The 20,773-nt window shown below is 38.7% G+C and overlaps 1 protein-coding gene across 4 annotated transcripts in view; it reads left to right on the top strand.

The window, feature by feature from the left end:
• Positions 1-20,773, top strand: part of LOC127428309 (serine/threonine-protein phosphatase 6 regulatory ankyrin repeat subunit C-like) — a 135,452-nt gene that overhangs the window by 90,111 nt on the left and 24,568 nt on the right. For 2 of the 4 annotated variants that reach the window (XR_007895074.1, XM_051676598.1), the window contains exons 13-19: positions 152-218; positions 319-387; positions 551-691; positions 1,399-1,458; positions 1,537-1,648; positions 2,729-2,800; positions 2,916-3,117. Coding sequence is in view for 3 of the 4 variants with exons in the window: in XM_051676598.1 (XP_051532558.1) it covers positions 152-218; positions 319-387; positions 551-691; positions 1,399-1,458; positions 1,537-1,648; positions 2,729-2,800; positions 2,916-3,117 (723 nt within the window). In the remaining variant the exon portion in view is untranslated. The remainder of the gene's footprint in view (positions 1-151; positions 219-318; positions 388-550; positions 692-1,398; positions 1,459-1,536; positions 1,649-2,728; positions 2,801-2,915; positions 3,118-20,773) is intronic. The other 2 variants (XM_051676600.1, XM_051676599.1) reach the window with 2 other exon arrangements.

The raw sequence follows: 20,773 nt of genomic DNA, 5'->3' as shown, positions 1-20,773 counted from the left end.
TCATGCCCTTGGCATTACTTGAACTTGTACTATGCACAAAATAATGCACAGTTCAGAATACATTTTTAGGGGGGTCTGAGCTAAACAGTGCTTTGGCCTTAAATGTCTACTGCCTTGTATGTTTGTATAAAAAATGTTGCCCATATGTCAGCAGGGTTTGATATAAACTCTCCAGACAGCCAGGGAAGGACATGTTTGCATATAGCTGCTTCAGTAGGGTATGTTAAACACCTGTCACTTATACCTTATGTGCTTATAGTTTTAAAGTTGTTTTTTGTAATTTACATTTTATGTTATTCATTCTTTGTTCATTGGCAGAAATATTGAATGTCTTAAATTGCTGTTAAGCAAAGGTGCTGATTTGAGTAAAAAGGACAAATTTGGAAGGTAAAATCTTTATTAGGCTATTATTTTATTTTGGAAAGTCTGACTTGTGAACTCTTTATGTGCGGAACTTGTGGATATTTGTAATTAAGGCAATGTTCTGTCTCTATTTTATAATAAAAAGAATAATAATAATAATTAATTTATATTGGTCATGCCTTTTCAGGTCTGCTTTGCACTATGCATCAGTGAATGGCTGGTATCTGTGTACAGTAGCTCTGGTGAAAGCTGGAGTAGATGTTAATGAAGTGGATGTGAATGGATGCAGTGCCCTGCACTATGCAGCTGCCACTCAGACATCACACAGGTATAACATTCTTACTGCCCTTAGTTAGAACACAACAAGAAATACACTTTCTAGGAGATACAGTACAGTATTAGCCTATGGTGGTGCTTGGGGAGTGTTCATCATATTTCAGCTGGGCTGAAAAGATAAGACATTAGTCACTTTCACACATAAAAAATAAAAATAACTAAAATGCAAATTTAGTGCCATTTTTCTCTTAAGAGGCCATGTGTGGAAGGACCTGATGTCGAAAGTTGTCGGAGCTGATTTGGCAGCTCAAGAAGTTGGAACATTGCCAGAAAAGTTTGATACTGATGCTATGTGTGAAAGTGACTATTGAAAATGGCCTCAATTTACGGAATTAAAGAAAAAGTAGAAAGCTACATAACTATTGCTTAATTTCACTGCACTATACACAGTTGTTAGGTTTCACTTGGTGTTACAATAAATCTATCTGTGTCTGAGCGCATGAACACTTGGGTAGAAAAACAGTACATCAAGAAGATGTGTCATAGAGAAACCGCCTTACAAGCTAGACATTCACACAGCAGCAGAATACGGTTGTCAGTACTGTTTTAGAGTGCTAAATACAGTACATTTTGGTTATAAACAAGACTGACAACTGCAATCTATAACCAAACTGACCCCTGTAAATTTTCAGGACTCGCAGCTGCATTTTTGGTAAACCTGTGCTGTGTGAATGGAATTATTCTTTTATTCCTCTACAGAGCTGAGCAGAACTGTCCTGACAGTGTCTCCATGGGTGACAACGATGAAGAAACTCTGTGGTAAAAAAACAAAACTGGCATTTAGAAATCCAGTATTAACCATTAATCATTCCTGATGATGTGTTGTTATTCTCACAGGTGTTTAGAGTTTCTGTTGGATAATGCTGCTGATCCAGCACTGCGTGACAGTAAAGGATTTAGTGCTGTTCACTATGCAGCTGCCCACGGCAACAAGCACAACCTAAAACTGGTAAAATATAGGAATTAACAAGAAGGCAATGTTAATGCCTTAAAGATAAGGCAATGTTCTATCATTCTAACACATTAAATATAAACTGGATTAAGGGACCAGTGTGTGTCTTGGATACATGTCCTACTTCCAGAGATATAACAAATTGTAGTTAGCTAAAAGGAGTAGAGGTCCAACAATATGTCAATTAGTGCTGACAGCTACTTTGGGAACTATTGGCAGAAATGAACAGAAATGTTTTTTTCTTTTCGTTATAGACGTAGTGACGTTACACAAAAGACAAATATGACGCATGGATATAACGTTTATTTATATAACTATTAATGATTGTTGGGGATTGGCTGCCTCCGTGAGCGTTTCGTTGTCTGCCATGTCCTCCTTGAGCATTTTGCCACATCCATATGGGACACAATATCCTGGCAAATATGTGACTGTTGGCAAGCCTAATCTAGGACGTCTTTCAGTTTGATCTCTTGTAGCCTGTATGCCTGTGCCGATTGCAAGAAAAGACAGGAAAGACCACGAAAAGTTTCTTAGAAATAAAATACATTCAATAAATCGACTTTCAAATCTGTTGGCTGATTAATTGGTTATCGGCTTTTTACACCACTCTAGTTATCAATATCGACAAAATCCAACTTTGTTTTACCTCTAAAAAGGAGCTTATTATAGCTGCTCTGAAATATTTGACATTGTGGAAATTTGTATCACCTGCAGTTAGTCATGAGGCTAAATATTGTCATTCATGCTGATTCTGGCTACTGCAAAAGGATCATATCAGAATGATGTGTTACATTGAAAATATTATTGAGATGCTGTCCTCACATGGGAGACCGGAGCTAATTGTTTCAAGGGCTGTATCTCAGTAACCATGAGGTTTTGACTCAAAAGTCACTTGCAAAACTTTGATATTTTGTTATCTAATGCAATGACATTCAGACATTTTTTGACTTAAGCATTTAAATTAATTTTGGGGCCACTATATATTGTTGTGGCATAGTCCTTTTAGGCTACCAAACTAAGAGTCTACAATCTCCAATATCAAATTGAGTATGAATTGCCTGTTATTCTCTTCATTAGCTCTTAGAGATGTCTTTCAGATGTGTGGAACAAGTGGAGAGCTGTGTTCCCGTGGGTCCTTTACACTTGGCTGTAAGTATTCAATCTCTGGTCATGCCATTCTCTCTCTCGCTCTCTCTCTCTCTCTCTTTCTCTCTCTCTCTCTGTCAGTAGTGCTGTGAATGTATATGTTTATTGTTTCTGTCAGGCGTATAATGGTCACAGTGAAGCTCTTGAGGTGTTGTTAGAGATGCTGGTGAATGTAGATGTGCAAGACTCTGGGGGTCGCACAGCTCTGTATGTGGCCTCTTTGAGAGGTCACAGCCCTTGTGTGGAGGTGCTGCTGGTCCACGGGGCCTCGTACTACATGAGGGAACACAGCCGCAGATGGACACCTCTACATGCTGCAGGTGTGTCTCTGTGTTTGTTATACTAGACAATGTAAGTGAAACTGTTATAATAGTTCAAAGGTCTTAATCTTGGCCAGAATACTAAAATTACATCAGATTGTGTAATAATGCAAGTGTGCAGTCCCACTGTACATACCTGCATACTTGAGTTTCTGTGTAATGTTTGGTTTGTTAAGCTTAATTATTAGGGGTCCAAGCACAAAAGGTGCTGGAACACTATTTTCTTCTTCTTCTTATTATTATTATTATTCTTTTTTCTGCCCTAAAATTGAAAATGTAGATTCCTCAAAGCACGTCAGAATTAAAAGCCAATAAAATGTTTAGGTGTGGCCCATTTTCACTTATCAACCAAATTTAACAAAGCTTGGTAAACTTTGACACAAAGACATTCTGAGGATGTTCACAGTATTTCATAAAATTCTGCCCACAGCTAACTGTGCTACAACTAAAAACCTGTTATAATGTGGCAACAGTTCAATTAAAGAAGTTTAAATTTGCCATGCATCTTCTTTGGTGCAAGTGTTAGTATATCCTTAAATATAAGTTATTAGACATTAGAAGTCAAGCTTGTAAAATGAAAGTTATATACAAATGCACAGAGTATTAAGGAACACACATTCAATGTAAATTTTATGACATTATGAAAAACACTTCAACAAAACATGATCACATGTAGCCAAATCTGTTACTTCTTAGGCAAAACACACCCAAGTAATTCTATACTGGACTCTAAATAAACTCTAATGTTTGTGCATCTTATTTGGAGACATAAAAACAACAGAACTTCCGATGTCCTGATACACACAAATGCATTTAAATACACTAGATTTAAAAAATAAAATAAAAAAGTGTGGTACCGTACAGTCCAATTAAGACATTAACCCAGACTAATACAAAATTACCTGTGATATTATGGTTAGGGTTAGGGAGAAATTCAGCAAGAAAAGCTTAAGTCTCAATATTCCTCTTGATTTATGATAAATGTTATGTTTTACTGTATGTTTTCATTAGGCTTATGACCTATTTTCCACTTAAATTACACACCCTGTTGGGCAAAATGACATGGGTAATTTCATTATGTCTCACAATTAGGGCACAATTAGAGGCCCTATTGTTATTTTTAGGATTATTATTAGGGCCCAAGCACTGAAAGTGTGGAGGCCCTATTGTTCTTCTAAGGATTATTATTATTAGGGCCCAAGCACTGAAAGTGCAGAGGAACCCTATTGTTCTTCTAAGGGTTATTAGGGGGCCAAGCACCGAAGGTACTGGAACCCTATTGTATCCATTAGAATTTTCTTATTAGGGGTTCAAGCCCGAAGGGCTGAAGCCCTATTGTATTTGTCAGGATTTTTAGGGGTTCAAGCCTGAAGGACTAGAAACCCTGTTGTTTTTGTCAGGATTTTTATTAGGGGTTCAAGCCTGAAGGGCTAGAAACCCTATTGTTTTTTCTCGGATTTGCTTTTATTATGTTGGCTTGACAAAGACCTTCAAACTGGTCTGACTTGTGTTGCTATCTCTTTTCTAACTGATCAGACTTCCGGTATTCCCGTATCAGACTTCCGAACAGGACTGATTTTAAATTGACTCCCATTCAAGGTGTGAAAAATGTTCCCTGTAATAACTCCTTTAGAGGATTCAATCTACTTAGTATCACTCCACCACTCATACTTTCTATCTATCACTCCATCACTCTCTTTTCTATCTTTCCATCACTCTTTTTATTCTTTCTTTCACTCCATCACTTTAACACCCTAGCAACTGCATACAACCTAGCAACCATTTAATGCACCCTAGCAACCAAAACCGATTGACTGCCATTCAAAATGGCTTAGATGGATATCTCCTGATCAGAATGTCCTACAGACATGAGAGTTGGCTTGTTTGAATTGGGTGAGCAATCAGTCTTCATGGAAACTACTTAGCCACACCCTAGCAACCATTTAGAGCACCCTAGCAACCAATCCCCACTGACTTCCATTTAAAATCGCTTAGATGGGTATCTCAGTTTCAGAATGTTGTAAAGACTTCATTTTTGGCTTGTATGACTCAGAACAGCAAGCAGCCTTCTTGGTATCACACTGGCAACTGCCTAGCAACCACATGGGCTTACCCTAGCAACCAAGTAACAAATCACATATCTCTGCACCAGAACATCGTAGAGACTTTCGGGTTGACATATTTCACTCAGGATGGCAAGGAGCCATGTTAAGTATCACCTTGGTAACTGCCTAGCAACCAGATGGGGTTAGTCTAGCAACCAAGTAACAAATCACATATCTCTGCACCAGAACATCGTAGAGACTTCCAAGTTGACTTATTTCACTCAGGATGGCAAGGAGCCATGTTAAGTATCACCCTGGTAACTGCCTAGCAACCAGATGGGGTTACCCTAGCAACCAAGTGAAAAATCACATATCTCTGCACCAGAACATCGTAGAGACTTCCGGGTTGACTTATTTCACTCAGGATGGCAAGGAGCCATGTTAAGTATCACCTTGGTAACTGCCTAGCAACCAGATGGGGTTACCCTAGCAACCAAGTAACAAATCACATATCTCTGCACCAGAACATCGTAGAGACTTCCGGGTTGACTTATCTCATTCAGGATGACAAGGAGCCATGTTAAGTATCACCCTGGTAACTGCCTAGCAACCAGATGGATTTACCCTAGCAACCAAGTAACATCACATATCTCTGCACCAGAACATTGTAGAGACTTCCAGGTAGACGTATTTCACTCAGGATGGCAAGGAGCCTTGATAAGTATCACCCTGGTAACTGCATAGCAACCAGAAGGGGTTACCCTAACAACCAAGTAACAAATCACATATCTCCACACCATAACAGGTAGGTCTGATTACTGACAATGATGAAACAGCCTACAGAGAGGAGGTGCACACCCTGACACGCTGGTGTCAGGAGCACAACAACTCACTCAATGTCAGTAAGACAAAGGAGCTTGTGGTGGACTTCAGGAGAAGAGAAAGGGAACACAGCCCCATCACCATCAATGGAGCACCAGTGGAGAGAGTCAGCAGCTTCAAGTTCCTGGGTGTCCACATCACTGAGGAACTCACATGGTCTGTCCACACTGAGGCCGTTGTGAAGAAGGCTCATCAGTGCCTCTTCTTCCTGAGATGGCTGAGGAAGTTTGGAATGAACCCCCACATCCTCACACGGTTCTACACCAGCTCTGTAGAGAGCATCCTGACTGGCTGCATCTCCACCTGGTACGGCAATTGCACCGCCCACAACCGCAAAGCCCTGCAAAGTGTGGTGCGAACTGCCAGACACATCATCAGAGGTGAGCTTCCCTCCCTCCAGGACATATACACCAGGTGGTGTGTGAAAAAAGCTCGGAGGATCATCATAGACTCCAGCCACCCAAGCCATGGGCTGCTCTCACTGCTCTGGTCATGCCAGCATCAGAACCCGCACCAGCCGACTTCATGACAGCTTCTTCCCCCAAGCAATCAGACTTTTGAACTCTTGATCTCTCACGATCAATATACATCAGCACTGCACTTTATTAATCTTATTATCTCACACTGGACTGTCATAATTTATATTCTCTCTTAACAACACACTGACAACTGACTATCAGCCGACAGCCTGAATGTCAATACAGGACAATACAACCTACTGTACATTTTATATATACTATATATATACTATTTTCTTTATTGTATAATGTGTATTCTATGTTGTGTGTATTGTATAATGTACATTGTATGTTATTATTTGTATATTGTGTTGTGTGTAATTATGTGTATATTATATTTTAAATTTTGTTGTGTAAATTTGATGTTTATTGTAGATTGGTATATGTCTCATCACTGTCATGACTGCTATGTTGCTCGGAACTGCACCCAAGTATTTCACACACTATTAAACTTGTGTATATGGTTGTGTGACAATAAAAGTGATTTGATTTGATATATCCACCCCACTTCCTATTAAACAAATCCCACTTTCCCAGCCTTCTGTAAATCGCCTCCTCAAATGTCGCAACCTCACTAATCTCCCCACACCACTCCCAAAACGAGGGTGTCCCAGCTGTCTTCCACCCCCTGAGGATTATTCTCCTGGCCACCATAACTCCAGCCAGGACCCAACCTTTCAAGTGACTATCCCCAAAATTAATGACCTCCCCATCACCCAGAATGCAGAATCTGGGGCAAAATGAAAACCGTGTGTCCAACACATCACACATAAATCCCTGAATCTTCAACCAGAATTCCTGTATTTTAACACATCCCCAAAAAACATGGGTTATGTCCCCGTCTTCTGATTGGCATCGCCAACAGGTGGGTGTGTCTTTAAGACCAAGTCTATACAATCTAGAGGGGGTCCAATATAATCGATTCAAAATTTTAAATTGCATCAGACGCACCCTTGAATCTCTAGATGCAGACTTGACGTTTTTTAGAATCTTAGCCCACACTCCCTCCACATTTAAATCTCTCTCCCATAATCCCTTGAGAGAAGTTGAAGCTCCATCCCCCAGACTCTGAATTAACAGGGAGTAATATACTGATGCCTCATGACCTTTTCCAAAAGCAGTTATCACCACTTCTAGAGTATCTGCCCTTTTAGGGGGGTGTATGCTACTCCCAAAAATAGTACAGAGCAGGTGTAAATACCTGAAGAACTGAGATCTAGGAATCCTGAAATGTTGGACCAAATTTTGAAACGATCTCAACCCACCACTCTCATATAGGTCACCGAGTGTATTAACACCCCTCACAATCCACTCCGACCAGCAGAAAGGGGACTCACCAATACGCAACTTTGGGTTTAGCCATATGCTCGAGGCAACATTTAAATAAATGTCTGAATTGAACACTCTGGACACTTTTGACCATAGTGCGTGCAGATGTGAGATAACGGGGGACTTAACTTCTCCAATTAGTTTAATAGAAAGGATTTGTAATAGTAAAATAGGGGCAATAACTTTCTGTTCAATTCCAAACCAGGGAGGGGCTCTCTCAGGTGGAAATGACTAGTGAGCTAAATGTCTGAGACCGAATGCATAATAATAAAACAAAATCTTGGGTAGGCCTAGCCCACCATTGTCAATCGGTCTATGTGACTTGTTGAATGTAACCTGGGACGCTTTCCATTCCCAATGAAGGACTTCGCTATACTATCAAATTGCTTGAAATAAGAGAGGGGGATATCTACAGGGAGAAATTGTAGTAGGTAGTTGAATTTTGGAATACAATTCATTTTAATAACATTAACCTTTCCAATCATCGATAAATGTAATGAAGCCCACCTACTCACATCACTCGAAAACCTTTTTATTAAAGGGTCAAAATGAACTCTGACTAAATCACATAATTTTGCTGGGAATAAAATGCCCAAATACTTAATGCTCTGTTTGGGCCATTGAAAGGTGCCTGGTTGAAAAGCCGTTATTGGGCAGTATGCTGTCAGAGCCAAAGCTTCAGATTTAGACCAATTAACTCTGTATCCCAAAAATTTAGAAAAGGATTTAATAATTCTTTGGAGGCAAGGCATAGATCTAGTGGGGTCGGAGACGAATAATAAAATATAATCTGCGTAAGTAAAAGCTTATGCGCCACACCTCCCGCCACCACCCCTGGAAAATCCTCCTCCTTTCTTATCACGGCTGCTAATGGTTCCAGGGCAAGACAGAATAATAATGGGGAAAGAGGGCAACCCTGCCGGGTGCCCCTATTCAGAGTAAAATAATCTGAAATTAATACATTTGTTTGTACCGCCGCTACAGGGTGTCTATAAAGTAACTTAATCCATCCAATAAAAGTATTTCCGAACCCGTATATTTCCAGCATCTTAAAAAGATAATCCCATTCTACCATATCAAATGCCTTTTCGTGCAAGTGAGATGGCAGCGACTTGAGTCCGATCATTCGCCACTGACCACATGATATTAATGAGACGCCTAATGTTGTCAGAAGAGCTGCGGCCCCGAATAAACCCCACCTGATCTATATGTATAAGAGATGTCATAACTTTACTTGATCGGTTAGCCAGAATTTTGGCCAAAATTTTTATAATCTAGCTGGATCAGGGAAACTGGACAGTAACTTTTACACTCGCTTGGATCTTTGTCCTTTTTAAGAATCAGACTGATCCGGGCTTGTGTGATGGTTGGCAGAAGCTTTCCATTCTTTAATGATTCCATATAAACTTCTAACAAAAGTGGAGCCAGTTCTTTAGCGTAAGATCTAAAAAATTCCGTGGCAAAGCCATCTGGCCCCGGAGCCTTGCCTCTAGGCAGGGCCTTAATTACCTCATCAAGCTCCTCCAAGTTTATCTCAGATTCAAGAGACTTTTTTTGCTCAGTTGTCAATTTAGGGAGTTCTAATGGTTCCACAAAGTTTCTAATATCTTCATCAGTAGACAAAGACGTAGAACTATAAAGATCAAGATAGAACTCTTTGAAGGCATTATTAATATCAATGGCCAAGGTAAAAATTTCACCACCAGCAGATTTCACTAAGGGAATGGTAGAAAAAGACTCTCTCTGCTTTATATATCTAGCCAAAAGCTTCCCTGCTTTGTCTCCCAACTCAAAGTATGACTGTCTTGCCCTGAATAACCAAAACTCCACTTTCCGTGACAAAATAGTATTATATCTGTATTTCAAACGGTTCAATTCTCTGAGGCCATTAGACGACATTCGGCGCTTCAGCTCTGCCTCTGCACTTTTAATATTCTCTTCCAATTCCATGAGTTCTCGTGCTTTAGATTTTTTTGGTGAATGAGGCATACTGTATGATCCAACCCCTAAGAACCGCCTTAAGTGCCTCCCAAGCCACGCCAACAGAGGATACTGAGGACCAGTTGGTCTCCATATAGACACTGATTTCAGCCTTTAGCGTTTGTTGGAAATCAGGATTTTGCTAAAAGGATACATTAAAGCACCAGCTGTATGATTTCTTTTTATCCGTATATGGCAACATCTCTAAACTCACCAGGGCGTGATCTGAGACTAAGATGTTTCCAATTGAGCAATCGACAATAGATGAATGAGGGACTTAGATATATAAAAAAAAATCTATTCTTGAATAAATATTATGGACTGATAAAAAAAATGTATAGTCCCTACTAGATGGGTTCAGAAGTCTCCAGATATCTGCAAGACCAAGATTTGTACACATCCTGTGAAGCGTCACTGTTGCTCAAGGGGGCATATACACTTTTGCTTCACTATGATCAAGGACTGTGTCCATCAATAGATTAAAACCTCCTCCCAGTATTATATCATGAGGGGTGCCAGCAGCTTGCAATATCCCTTCAAGATCTATAAAAAAGCCGTTCCACAGCGTTAGGTGCGTAAATATTAGCCAAAATCAAACTTTTATTTATCAGTATAATGACCCCTCTGCTCTTACTTGAGCCAGCGCTAAAGAAAACATGTCCACCCCATATCTTCCCAATTTTTTCTGCTTCCTGCAGGGAAAAATGCATTTCTTGAAGAAACACTATATCATATTTTTTACGCTTAATAAAATAAATAACTTTCCTTCTTTTTATGGGGTGCCCCAACCCATTCACATTCCATGTGGAGAGAGATAACCTACTCATAATAACATTTGACATTTTGATATAATAGAAAAAATACATCGTGTGTCAAAAACAAGATTATACAGACCACATTCAAACATTATTGCAACAATCAAACCCCAAACTTCCCCCTGAACAAAACAAACAGAAAAAAGAAAAATGTGCGCATTAACCCCGCGCATGACAGCACCAACCGGCGTCAATCCCTCTAAACTCGGTGTCCGTGTACGCATGCGAGAACCCCCGCGACAACTTTGCCATCGGAATGCTCAAGTCAAATTTTGTGAGGCAAAATTACATAACAGAAAATACTTTGTAAAAACAGACCCCAGCCAATAGGCAGAATAAACAGAAAGAACGCGTAGATTTATTCACAGAACTATCTTGAAGGTGTGTTCCTCCACAAAACAAACTCCAGCTTATATAAAGCCGTTCGGTTTTCTCGGACAGACAAACAATTGTTCAGTGAGCTGGTTGTTATGAGTGCAGCAGATGATGTAATCATTCCAATGTCCTGCAAAAATACTCCACAAAAACAAACTCCAGCCAACAGGAGGCATAAGCACAAAGAGCGAACAGATTCATCCATAACTGTACCGAAGCAGTGTTATTCCACAAAACAAACTCCAGCCAGTTTATGGCCTGTTATGTCGAGCAGACTCGGGAAGAGCTCCTCCAGGAATTTCACCATATCTCTGCCTCCTTCATGCTTAGGAATTCCAACAATTTGTATGTCATTCCTTCGGCTCCTATTTTCCAAATCTTCCAGTTTTTCCAAGACTTTTTCCACGACTATTTTGGTCACGGGCGGATTAACAGATAATTCCCTTTCGGATGATTCCAGATGATCGATTCGTTTCTCAACTTCTGTCACTCTTGTAACCAACTCAGAGAACTTTGCTTCCATTGCCGTAATCGATCGAGATCCTCCAAGTCAGCAACAACCTTCGTCAGCATCACCGAGATGTTGGACAGGTGATGCTGAATTTCATCTCCCGACGTGCCGTCCAAATCGAGTCCCCAGCTCGCAGGGCCGCCAGAGGTTTCATCTTGAGCACGTAAGTGTCTTTTAATGTCTCCAGAGCCAGAGGTTTTTGACTTCTTTGCCATGTTTACCTCAAAGAACAAATATGTAACTGGGTGTATCTAATCTCACCGGTTATATCTTGAAAATAATAAAAGAAAAGTGTGCAGAGCTCATGTTTCACACATCTACTTCTCGCATGGCGTCACATCGTCTCCGAATGCGAGGATACTTAATGATTGAATGTATTGTTTATAGCTTATTCACAAAATCAAGTTTAAGTTAAAAGAATCTAACTATACATTTTCTTTACATAAAGACTTTACTTAAAAACTTTAGACCTACACTACCGTTTAAAAGTTTTAGATCAGTAAGATTTTTAAATGTTTTTAACAGAAGTCTCTTCTGCTCACCAAGGCTGCATTTATTTGATCCAAAATACAGCAAAAACAGTGATATTGTGAAATATTTTTACAATTTAAAATAACTCTTTTCTATTTGAATATATTGTCAAATGCAATTTATTCCTGTGATCAAAGCTGAATTTTCAGCATCATTACTGCAAGTCTTCAGTGTCACATGATCCTTCAGAAATCATTCTAATATGCTGATTTTCTAATATGGGCATATGTCACATGATCCTTCAGAAATCATTCTAATATGCTGATTTTCTAATATGGGCATATTTACAGCACATTATACACATTTACACCCGAACAGATATTTGCAAGCACAAGCTTCATTGATGATAATGAGGCAGCATAAACACAAGTTAAAACATAATCTAAACATTCATATTATTTTTATATCATATTACATATATTGATATCATACAGCATACAATATAAATACCTGCTTTAGCCGAAACAACATTTAAATGTAACTAAAACTTTCCTATTAGGACATATTTCAAATTTCAGTACTCTGACTATTTCCAGACTTGCCTGCCAATATTCAAACTAGTAAAATAAGTACATATTTATATAAAATAGCATGTCACCTAATATAAGTAAAGACTTGCTCATCTGAAATTGTATCCTTGGCTGGATCAGGTTGCTCTTCAAAATGCAAATGTCAGAGTCCCGCTCTTCTTCTGAGGAAAATGTGAACACTTCATCACTATCCAGGACCATCTGTAGAGCTTCCTCACCTGTGTAGTGTGCTATCTTCCAAACGCGCAGGAAAGTGAATGAATCTGATGATGAACTTGATGTTTTTTAAGGCACTGTTGGGGGTGGTTTACCATTTGCATTGATCGCCTCAGCACATTACTGTATGAATACTGCCCTATGCGCATGGGTGGGATCACATTAGCGATAATTAGCTGAGCCAGGAGAAACTGTACATCTCTTTAGTTTCATACAGATTACATTGCAGGAAAATATTTGTTTTAAATTTGAATTTTTTATTTAAAAGTAGACATTTTAAGGTTTTTTTAGACACGTTTCATGTTTGTCTGATAAGTATTCGCTGATTTTCAGTTAATTTTGTGACGTGTTTCAGAAAGATGCTCGCGGAGGCAGAGACGGCTGAAAGCGCACCCTGTTTATTTATTTTACAAAAGCACAAGGTTTTGTTGTTATTGTGAGTGTACACAAATAAAAGTAAACCCTTTATAGTCTCTAATGATGTCATACACTTATCTGTATGTCCAAAAATGACAGAGTATTTTAAATTGTTTCCGCTGTAATGAGGAGAAAATCCAGCAGGACGCGCCGGCGCATCTGTCAACTCCTGAGGGTTAAAGCCATTTTAAGGATAAATAAAAATGGTAAATGACTTCATTACAATATAATCTTTAGATCTCATATTTTTTTCAATAAATAATTATATTAAATTATAGCAAAAATTTTAAATTAATCAGTTAGCAAAAGTTTTTTAAAATTACAATTAAAAATTGATAGATAGATAGATAGATAACATTTAAATACTCCTCCTAGGGGATTCATGAGACTGTCAGCACATTTACACAACATTATGCCAAGACATCGAAGATGCTAAATTGCGACCAAATTTTTAAATATCGAATGGTGTTGCCATGGCGATTTACTAAATTAATGGCAAAAATAAGAAAACAGGAAGTGTGTCATATGTGCTGCATGCATTGTGTGAGTTAGATCAAAATTGAGTTGTATGTTTTTTCGTGGTGGCTAATCACATGGATGTGGCTATTGTGGGTCACGGTCATAGCACCACCAACTGGCAGCAGGAAGTGTGGCACTTACAACAGACTTTGAAATAGACCTCTTACATTTACCCTAGTTGCTTCAAAATTGTTTAGACACTGCTGATGGAAAAATTTGAAGGGATGCTTGATAGCTTTAATAGTGTTGTCATGGCAATGGATTAAATTACATGAAGTTGTAGTCAAACTGAAATGGTGGCATGTATCTTTTACACATTGTATGATTAGGTTCCAAGTTTGCATTAATGTTGAGTTGTTGCTGTGTCCATCATGCATTGTTTTCCAAAAGCCAGAGTGGAAATGGACCCATGGTGCTTGGGCACGTCATTGCTGCTTGCAGCTACATTTATTATGATTATTATTATTTTCAAGGTTTTTGGAACTTTTGGAGTACTTAACATGCGTGAAATCTCTTGAATGTTTGCACACACATCAGAGTCGTCGGCCATTAGGGCGTGGCAAAGTTGCTGGAGGGGGTCATACGGGGGGGGGGCGCTGCAGCACCACCTAGAACTTGGGCCTTTTCAGGGGGCTCTGTAGCACATCCTTTTTGAGCTACAGTCACCAAACTTATAGATCTCATCAAGCCAACTTTTGTGCTGACAGTCATAAGCTCTGCCCAAAAGGAAGTTGGCCATTTTGGATTGTTTGAAAAATGCATGCTGTGGAATTTGATATACTCAGAGGGATTTCATGTTACAGGTACCAAATGTGGGCGAAATCATGCCAAGACATTGACGATGCTAAATTGCTAAATGATTTTTTATATATATCGAAAGGTGTAGCCATGGCGACGCGATAAAATAACATTAAAAAAATTTGAATAAGGAAATGTCTCATATCTTCTGCGTGCATGGTTTGATTTACATGAAAATTGAGCCAAATGTTTGTCCTTGCAGGCTGATTACATTGATGTGGCTATTGTGGGTCATGGTCGTAGTGCCACAAACTGGCGGAAGCGTGTCACTTTTAACAGACTTTGAAATATCCCTATTATGTTAACCTGAATTGCTTCAACATTTTTTAGAATAATGTCAAGACAGTGCAGAAGGGATTCTTGATATCTTAAATACTGTTACCATGGCAATGCATTAAATGTCATCATTCCTTTTTGTGCATATTCACATGTTTTGAAGTATTTGGCATGCTTGGATTTTAAAGTTTATTGTTAATAAACATAATTCTTAATTTTTATATAAATAAAATATAATACAAATATCAACTGAAATGTAAAAATAATAGAAAACTATGTCATAATGTGTGTATGTAATGAGTGGCAATTACAAGAAATGTCCAATAGAGGGCAGCCAAGCTCCATGAATGATTCCCAAAATAACACAGAGAAGATTTTTTGTGTCCTGTCTTGAAGGGATCCCTCTTTCGTACATTATTTATATGAAGTATGTGTAACTACATTCTTCAGTTAACTATATTTCGCATTTCATTTGTTAAACATCTCCAGTTCTTGAGTTGGAGTTTCTGTTTAATCTGATCTGTGTATGTTTTGATTGCCGATCCGACGCTGGAATGTGTTATTTTGAATTTATGATAAATGTTTTTTCTGGCTGTTAACAGAGTCGTTTAGTGTCAGCAGTGTTTTCTGCAGCTCTCACTCTTTTCCAGGAAATAGAAAAGTAAAAATATGTCCCCCATTGTGATTGCCTTCTCGGCCGTATTGTTTGTGTGTATGTAAAGCATGTGTTTTGTCTTTCTCTCTCTCTCTCTCTCTCTCTCTTAATCGCTCTCAGGTGTGGGGTAACCAGGTGATCTGATTGTTAATGTGCAGCGCCGGCACGCAGTGCGTTTCCTTCCTTTATAAACCAAGTGTTTCATGGCTGGGTTGTGCGATGGGTGTTCGTGAGCTGTGCCATCTTGGTCACCAGTGCTCTCGTGCAAATTCCCGCTGCTGGAGCAGATTTTATTTTTATCTACACAGTGTTGATATGGCGACAAGTAAACAAATTAAGTTTCATCTTACCAGCATGTGTGGAAACATTTAAACCACGTGTGTGACAACAAACCCCACGTTATTTTGTGCCCCGCGCTCCTCTAGGCTATGAATCTGAAAATGGCAATATATGATGAAAGTGTTCATAAATATTTTTACTGATATAAAATGTAAATTATATACAGTTGATATATGCAATATACAGAATATGAAAAAAATGACAATTTTCATATATGTATCATGTTTTTTTAAACTAATTTTGACACTTGACAATAAATACACAACAAAGCCACAGCGAAATAATGCATGGATTGATGACAAAACACACACACACACACACACACACACACACACACACACGCATTAAGGGGAATTATGTAAATTACATATCTGACTGCATGGAACTGCATATAGTTTTTTTTAAATTGAGGCACATTGTAACGCAGTTACAACATGCCCCGTTGGCGCAACTGGGATTTAAACCTGGCTGGTCACTTCTGCTGGCTATCTGAGAATTAAGACTATGTAAAATGCTATCTAAAAGATTGGAGATTAAAATTATACCAAGTTTGCCTCATTTTAAATAAACAGTAAAATCAGAGATGAAAATTGACTCATGCGAATTTTTACTTTTGCTACCTTAAAATGAACTTTTGGCGATATCTTCCAAAGTTTTTTGAATTTTTCTGCAATTTATTTTATCTACACAGTGTTGATATGGCAACAAGTAAACAAGTGAAGTTTTGTCTCACCAGTGTGTGTGGAAACGTTTAAACCACGTGTGACAACTAACCCCACATTAGTTTGTGCCCCGCGCTCCCCTAGGCTACAAATCTGAAAATGGAAATATATGCTGAACACTTGTATGCTGAAAGTAAGTGCTCATACATGATTTACTGATATAAAAATGGCAGTTATATACAGTAGATATATGCAATATACAGAATATGACAATATGACTAAAATGACAATTTCCATATATGTATCTTGTTTTTTAAACACTTATGGAATTTAAATGTGTACATAAATGCTCAAATATATGAACTCTAATTGTATTTGTTTGTATATGGCCAGTGGCAAAATCAGGGCCAGCAAAGTCTTCTCTGCTGCCATAACATGCCTAATAAATAAATATTTTTTCTTCTCATTCTCGTTGACCTTTTTACCTATGTATTTTCAATCGCTTTCCACTCATGATTCATCTACAAACAAATAGCAAAAAAAATAAATAAATAAATAAAAAAATTACATTTATAAAATCAGAATTTATTCCTTGATGCTTACAAGCAAAGTGTGACAACTGTTTCACAAATCGCATGCCTGAAGCCATGCTGGTTAGCCGAAGCAGCATGTGAGTTTGAGCTCCACCATGTCATGCCTTCAGAATCCCTCAACAGTGCACGTGAATAGGCATCTAAAGTCAGATTGTCAGATTCATCAGCCAATCAGATTTATTTATTTGTTCTTGTGGGTGTGGTCAGTGTGAACATGCAGTATTCTAAACTAATTTATGTCCTCATTTGCCCTACATTAATTTTGAGGCTTTTTAAACAGTTGTGCGTATGAATGACGCTATTGAGTCTAGGCAGCCCATAGAACCGCTTGCGGGACAGTTATGAAATTTGGCATACAGATAGAGGACAGTCTGATCTGTTACCACAGCAAATTTGGCATCTCTACCTCAAACCCTCTAGTGCCACCAACTGCCCAAATTTGCACTCACGTTTATCTTAATAACTTTTGAACCGTGAGTCCTAGAAATGAAATTCAAGCCAATTCGATTGCACCCTATGACATAATTTTCCGTCATGAAAATTCATCCTAGGCCGTTTGTCCGATTTGCATGAAAATTGGCCTGCATCATCTAGAGGCACTCAAAACAAAAAGTTATTCACAGAATTTTGATAAACCATACCGTTTTCGAATGGCGCTTCAACGAATTTGACGAAGGATGCCAAAATGGACGTGAGGGTATATCTCCGTAATGCTTTAGCGTATTCATACTAAACTTATTATTTGTCATAGGCACCATGACTCGAGGGTGCCTGCTCAGTTTCGGAACAGTGCCACCTAGTGGTCATGAGATATGAAAAAAGCACATTTTTGCTTATAATTTCTGAACAGTTTGTCATAAAATCATCAAATTGGTCTCATTAGATTCAGTGGGGTATAAAGAGTCTAACGACATGAAAAATTCCTATATCAGTCATTATGGACATCAGCCATTTTGAATTTAGTCATAAAATGCTGTATTTTACGAACGACTTGGCATATCATTATGAAAATCGGTATGTGTCTTTGGCACCATGCTCTGAAGGGACTCAAAAATTTTAGGGACAACGCCTCCTTGTGGTCAAAAATTATAATGCTATTTTTAAAAATGCTAGTAGCTATTGACTCCTTTTGCTTATTGTCATGAGACTGGTCTTGATAGATTCCGTGGTTCATGCCAAGAACAATGATACCTATTATTTCATAATTGAGCAAACTTCCTGTCCGCCATTTTTAAATGTTTTGAAAACGTACTTTTTCGAACTCCTCCTAGATTGTTTGTCCGATTTGCACGAAAATTGACCTGCATCATCTAGAGCCACTCACGACAAAAAGTTATTCACAGAATTTTGATAAACCATACCGTTTTCGAATGGCGCTTCAACGAATTTGACGAAGGATGCCAAAATGGACATGAGGGTATATCTCCGTAACGCTTTAGCGTATTCATACTAAACTTATTATTTGTCATAGGCACCATGACTCGAGGGTGCCTGCTCAGTTTCGGAACAGTGCCACCTAGTGGTCATGAGATATGAAAAAAGCACATTTTTGCTTATAATTTCTGAACAGTTTGTCATAAAATCATCAAATTGGTCTCATTAGATTCAGTGGGGTATAACGAGTCTAACGACATGAAAAATTCCTATATCAGCCATTATGGACATCGGCCATTTTGAATTTAGTCATAAAATGCTGTATTTTACGAACGACTTGGCATATCATTATGAAAATCGGTATGTGTCTTTGGCACCATGCTCTGAAGGGACTCAAAAATTTTAGGGACAACGCCTCCTTGTGGTCAAAAATTATAATGCTATTTTTAAAAATGCTAGTAGCTATTGACTCCTTTTGCTTATTGTCATGAGACTGGTCTTGATAGATTCCGTGGTTCATGCCAAGAACAATGATACCTATTATTTCATAATTGAGCAAACTTCCTGTCCGCCATTTTTAAATGTTTTGAAAACGTACTTTTTCGAACTCCTCCTAGATTGTTTGTCCGATTTGCACGAAAATTGACCTGCATCATCTAGAGGCACTCATGACAAAAAGTTATTCACAGAATTTTGATAAACCATACCGTTTTCAAATGGTGCTTCAACGAATTCGATGAAGAACTCGCAAAATTGAACTTGAGGCTGTATCTCCGCAACGCTTTGAGGGATTAGGACAAAACTTGGTACGTGTCATCACCATTAGGCCCTGAGGTTACCTGCAGCATTTTGGCACACTGCCCCCTACCGGTCAGGAGATAGAAAAATGGCTATTTTGGCTTGTAACTATTGAACACTTTCCTGCATGATAACCATCATGCCCAGATACTACCTGAGCAGTTTCAGAACAGCTCCACATACTGGACAAAAATTCTAAGAAGTAGCTATTTTTAGTTATTTTTTAAAATAAATGTTTGTTTTTTTTATGATTGAAGGTTTACTTTGTACTCATACACTGTTGATCGGACTCTAACCAAAAACATGTCACAAAGCTTCTTTTGCTGCTCATGGTGCCGATAATTAGCTTGGCCCCGGTATCACTGCTTGCAGCTACATTTTAATTTAAAGCCGGTTTATGGATAAATAAAAATGGTAAATAATTTCATTGCAATATAATCTTTAGATCTACATATTTTTTTCAGTAAATAATTATATTATAGCAAAAATGTTAAATTAATCATTTAGCAAAAATTTTTAAATTACAATTAAAAATGTATATCGATAGATAGATAGATAGATTCTCTGAATGATGATTCATGAGACTGTCACCACATTTAGACAACATTATGCCAAGACATCGAAGATGCTAAATTGCGAACAGATTTTTAAATATTGAATGTTGTTGCCATGGCGAGTCACAAAATTAATGGCAAAAATAGGCAAATAGGAAGTGTCTCATATATTCTGCGTACATTGTGTGATTTAGATCAAAATTGAGTTGTATGTTTTTTCTTGGGGCCTAATCACATGGATGTGGCTATTGTGGGTCACGGTCATAGCGCCATCAACTGGCAGCAGGAAGTGTGGCACTTACAACAGACTTTGAAAAAGTTTTCTTACATTTACCCAAATTGCTTAAATTGTTTAGACACTGCTGATGGAAAATTTTGAAGGGATGCTTGATAGCTTTAATAGTGTTGTTATGGCAATGGATTAAATTACATGAAGTTGTAGTCAAACTGGAATGGTGGCATATATCTGTTACACATTGTATGTTTAGGGTCCAAGTTTACATTAATGTTGAGTTGTTGCTGTGTCCATAATGCTTTGTTTTCAGAAAGCCACAGAGTGGAAATTGACCCACGGTGCTTGGGCCTGTCATCGCTGCTTGCAGCTATATTTATTATTATTAGTCTTTTCAAAGTTTGAATCGCCCATCAAACACATCATGCTGTGGCATGACCCGGCCGCCTTCAGGCCACTAAGGTCCCACACCCTGTCTGCTTCTTGCCAGAGCTGTTCCCCTGTGGTGCCGGCCCCGGCTCCTGTACCATCGGAGCCTGCACGCCGGCCTCAGAGAATAAGATCCTCCCGCAGGAAGTCAGCTCCACCTGCCTGTCAGCCGACCCCAAGAACCACAGACAGGCTTCAAGGCGGTCCTGACATGGGCCGCCCAGGGATGAGGCAACTACTCCTGACTGGAGCAGCACATCCCCCCTGCGCTGTCCTCG

The sequence above is a fragment of the Myxocyprinus asiaticus genome, chromosome 37 (assembly GCF_019703515.2).
Source record: "Myxocyprinus asiaticus isolate MX2 ecotype Aquarium Trade chromosome 37, UBuf_Myxa_2, whole genome shotgun sequence".
In the NCBI taxonomy this organism is placed as follows: Eukaryota; Metazoa; Chordata; class Actinopteri; order Cypriniformes; family Catostomidae; genus Myxocyprinus; species Myxocyprinus asiaticus.
This window is presented reverse-complemented; position numbering and strand designations above follow the sequence as displayed.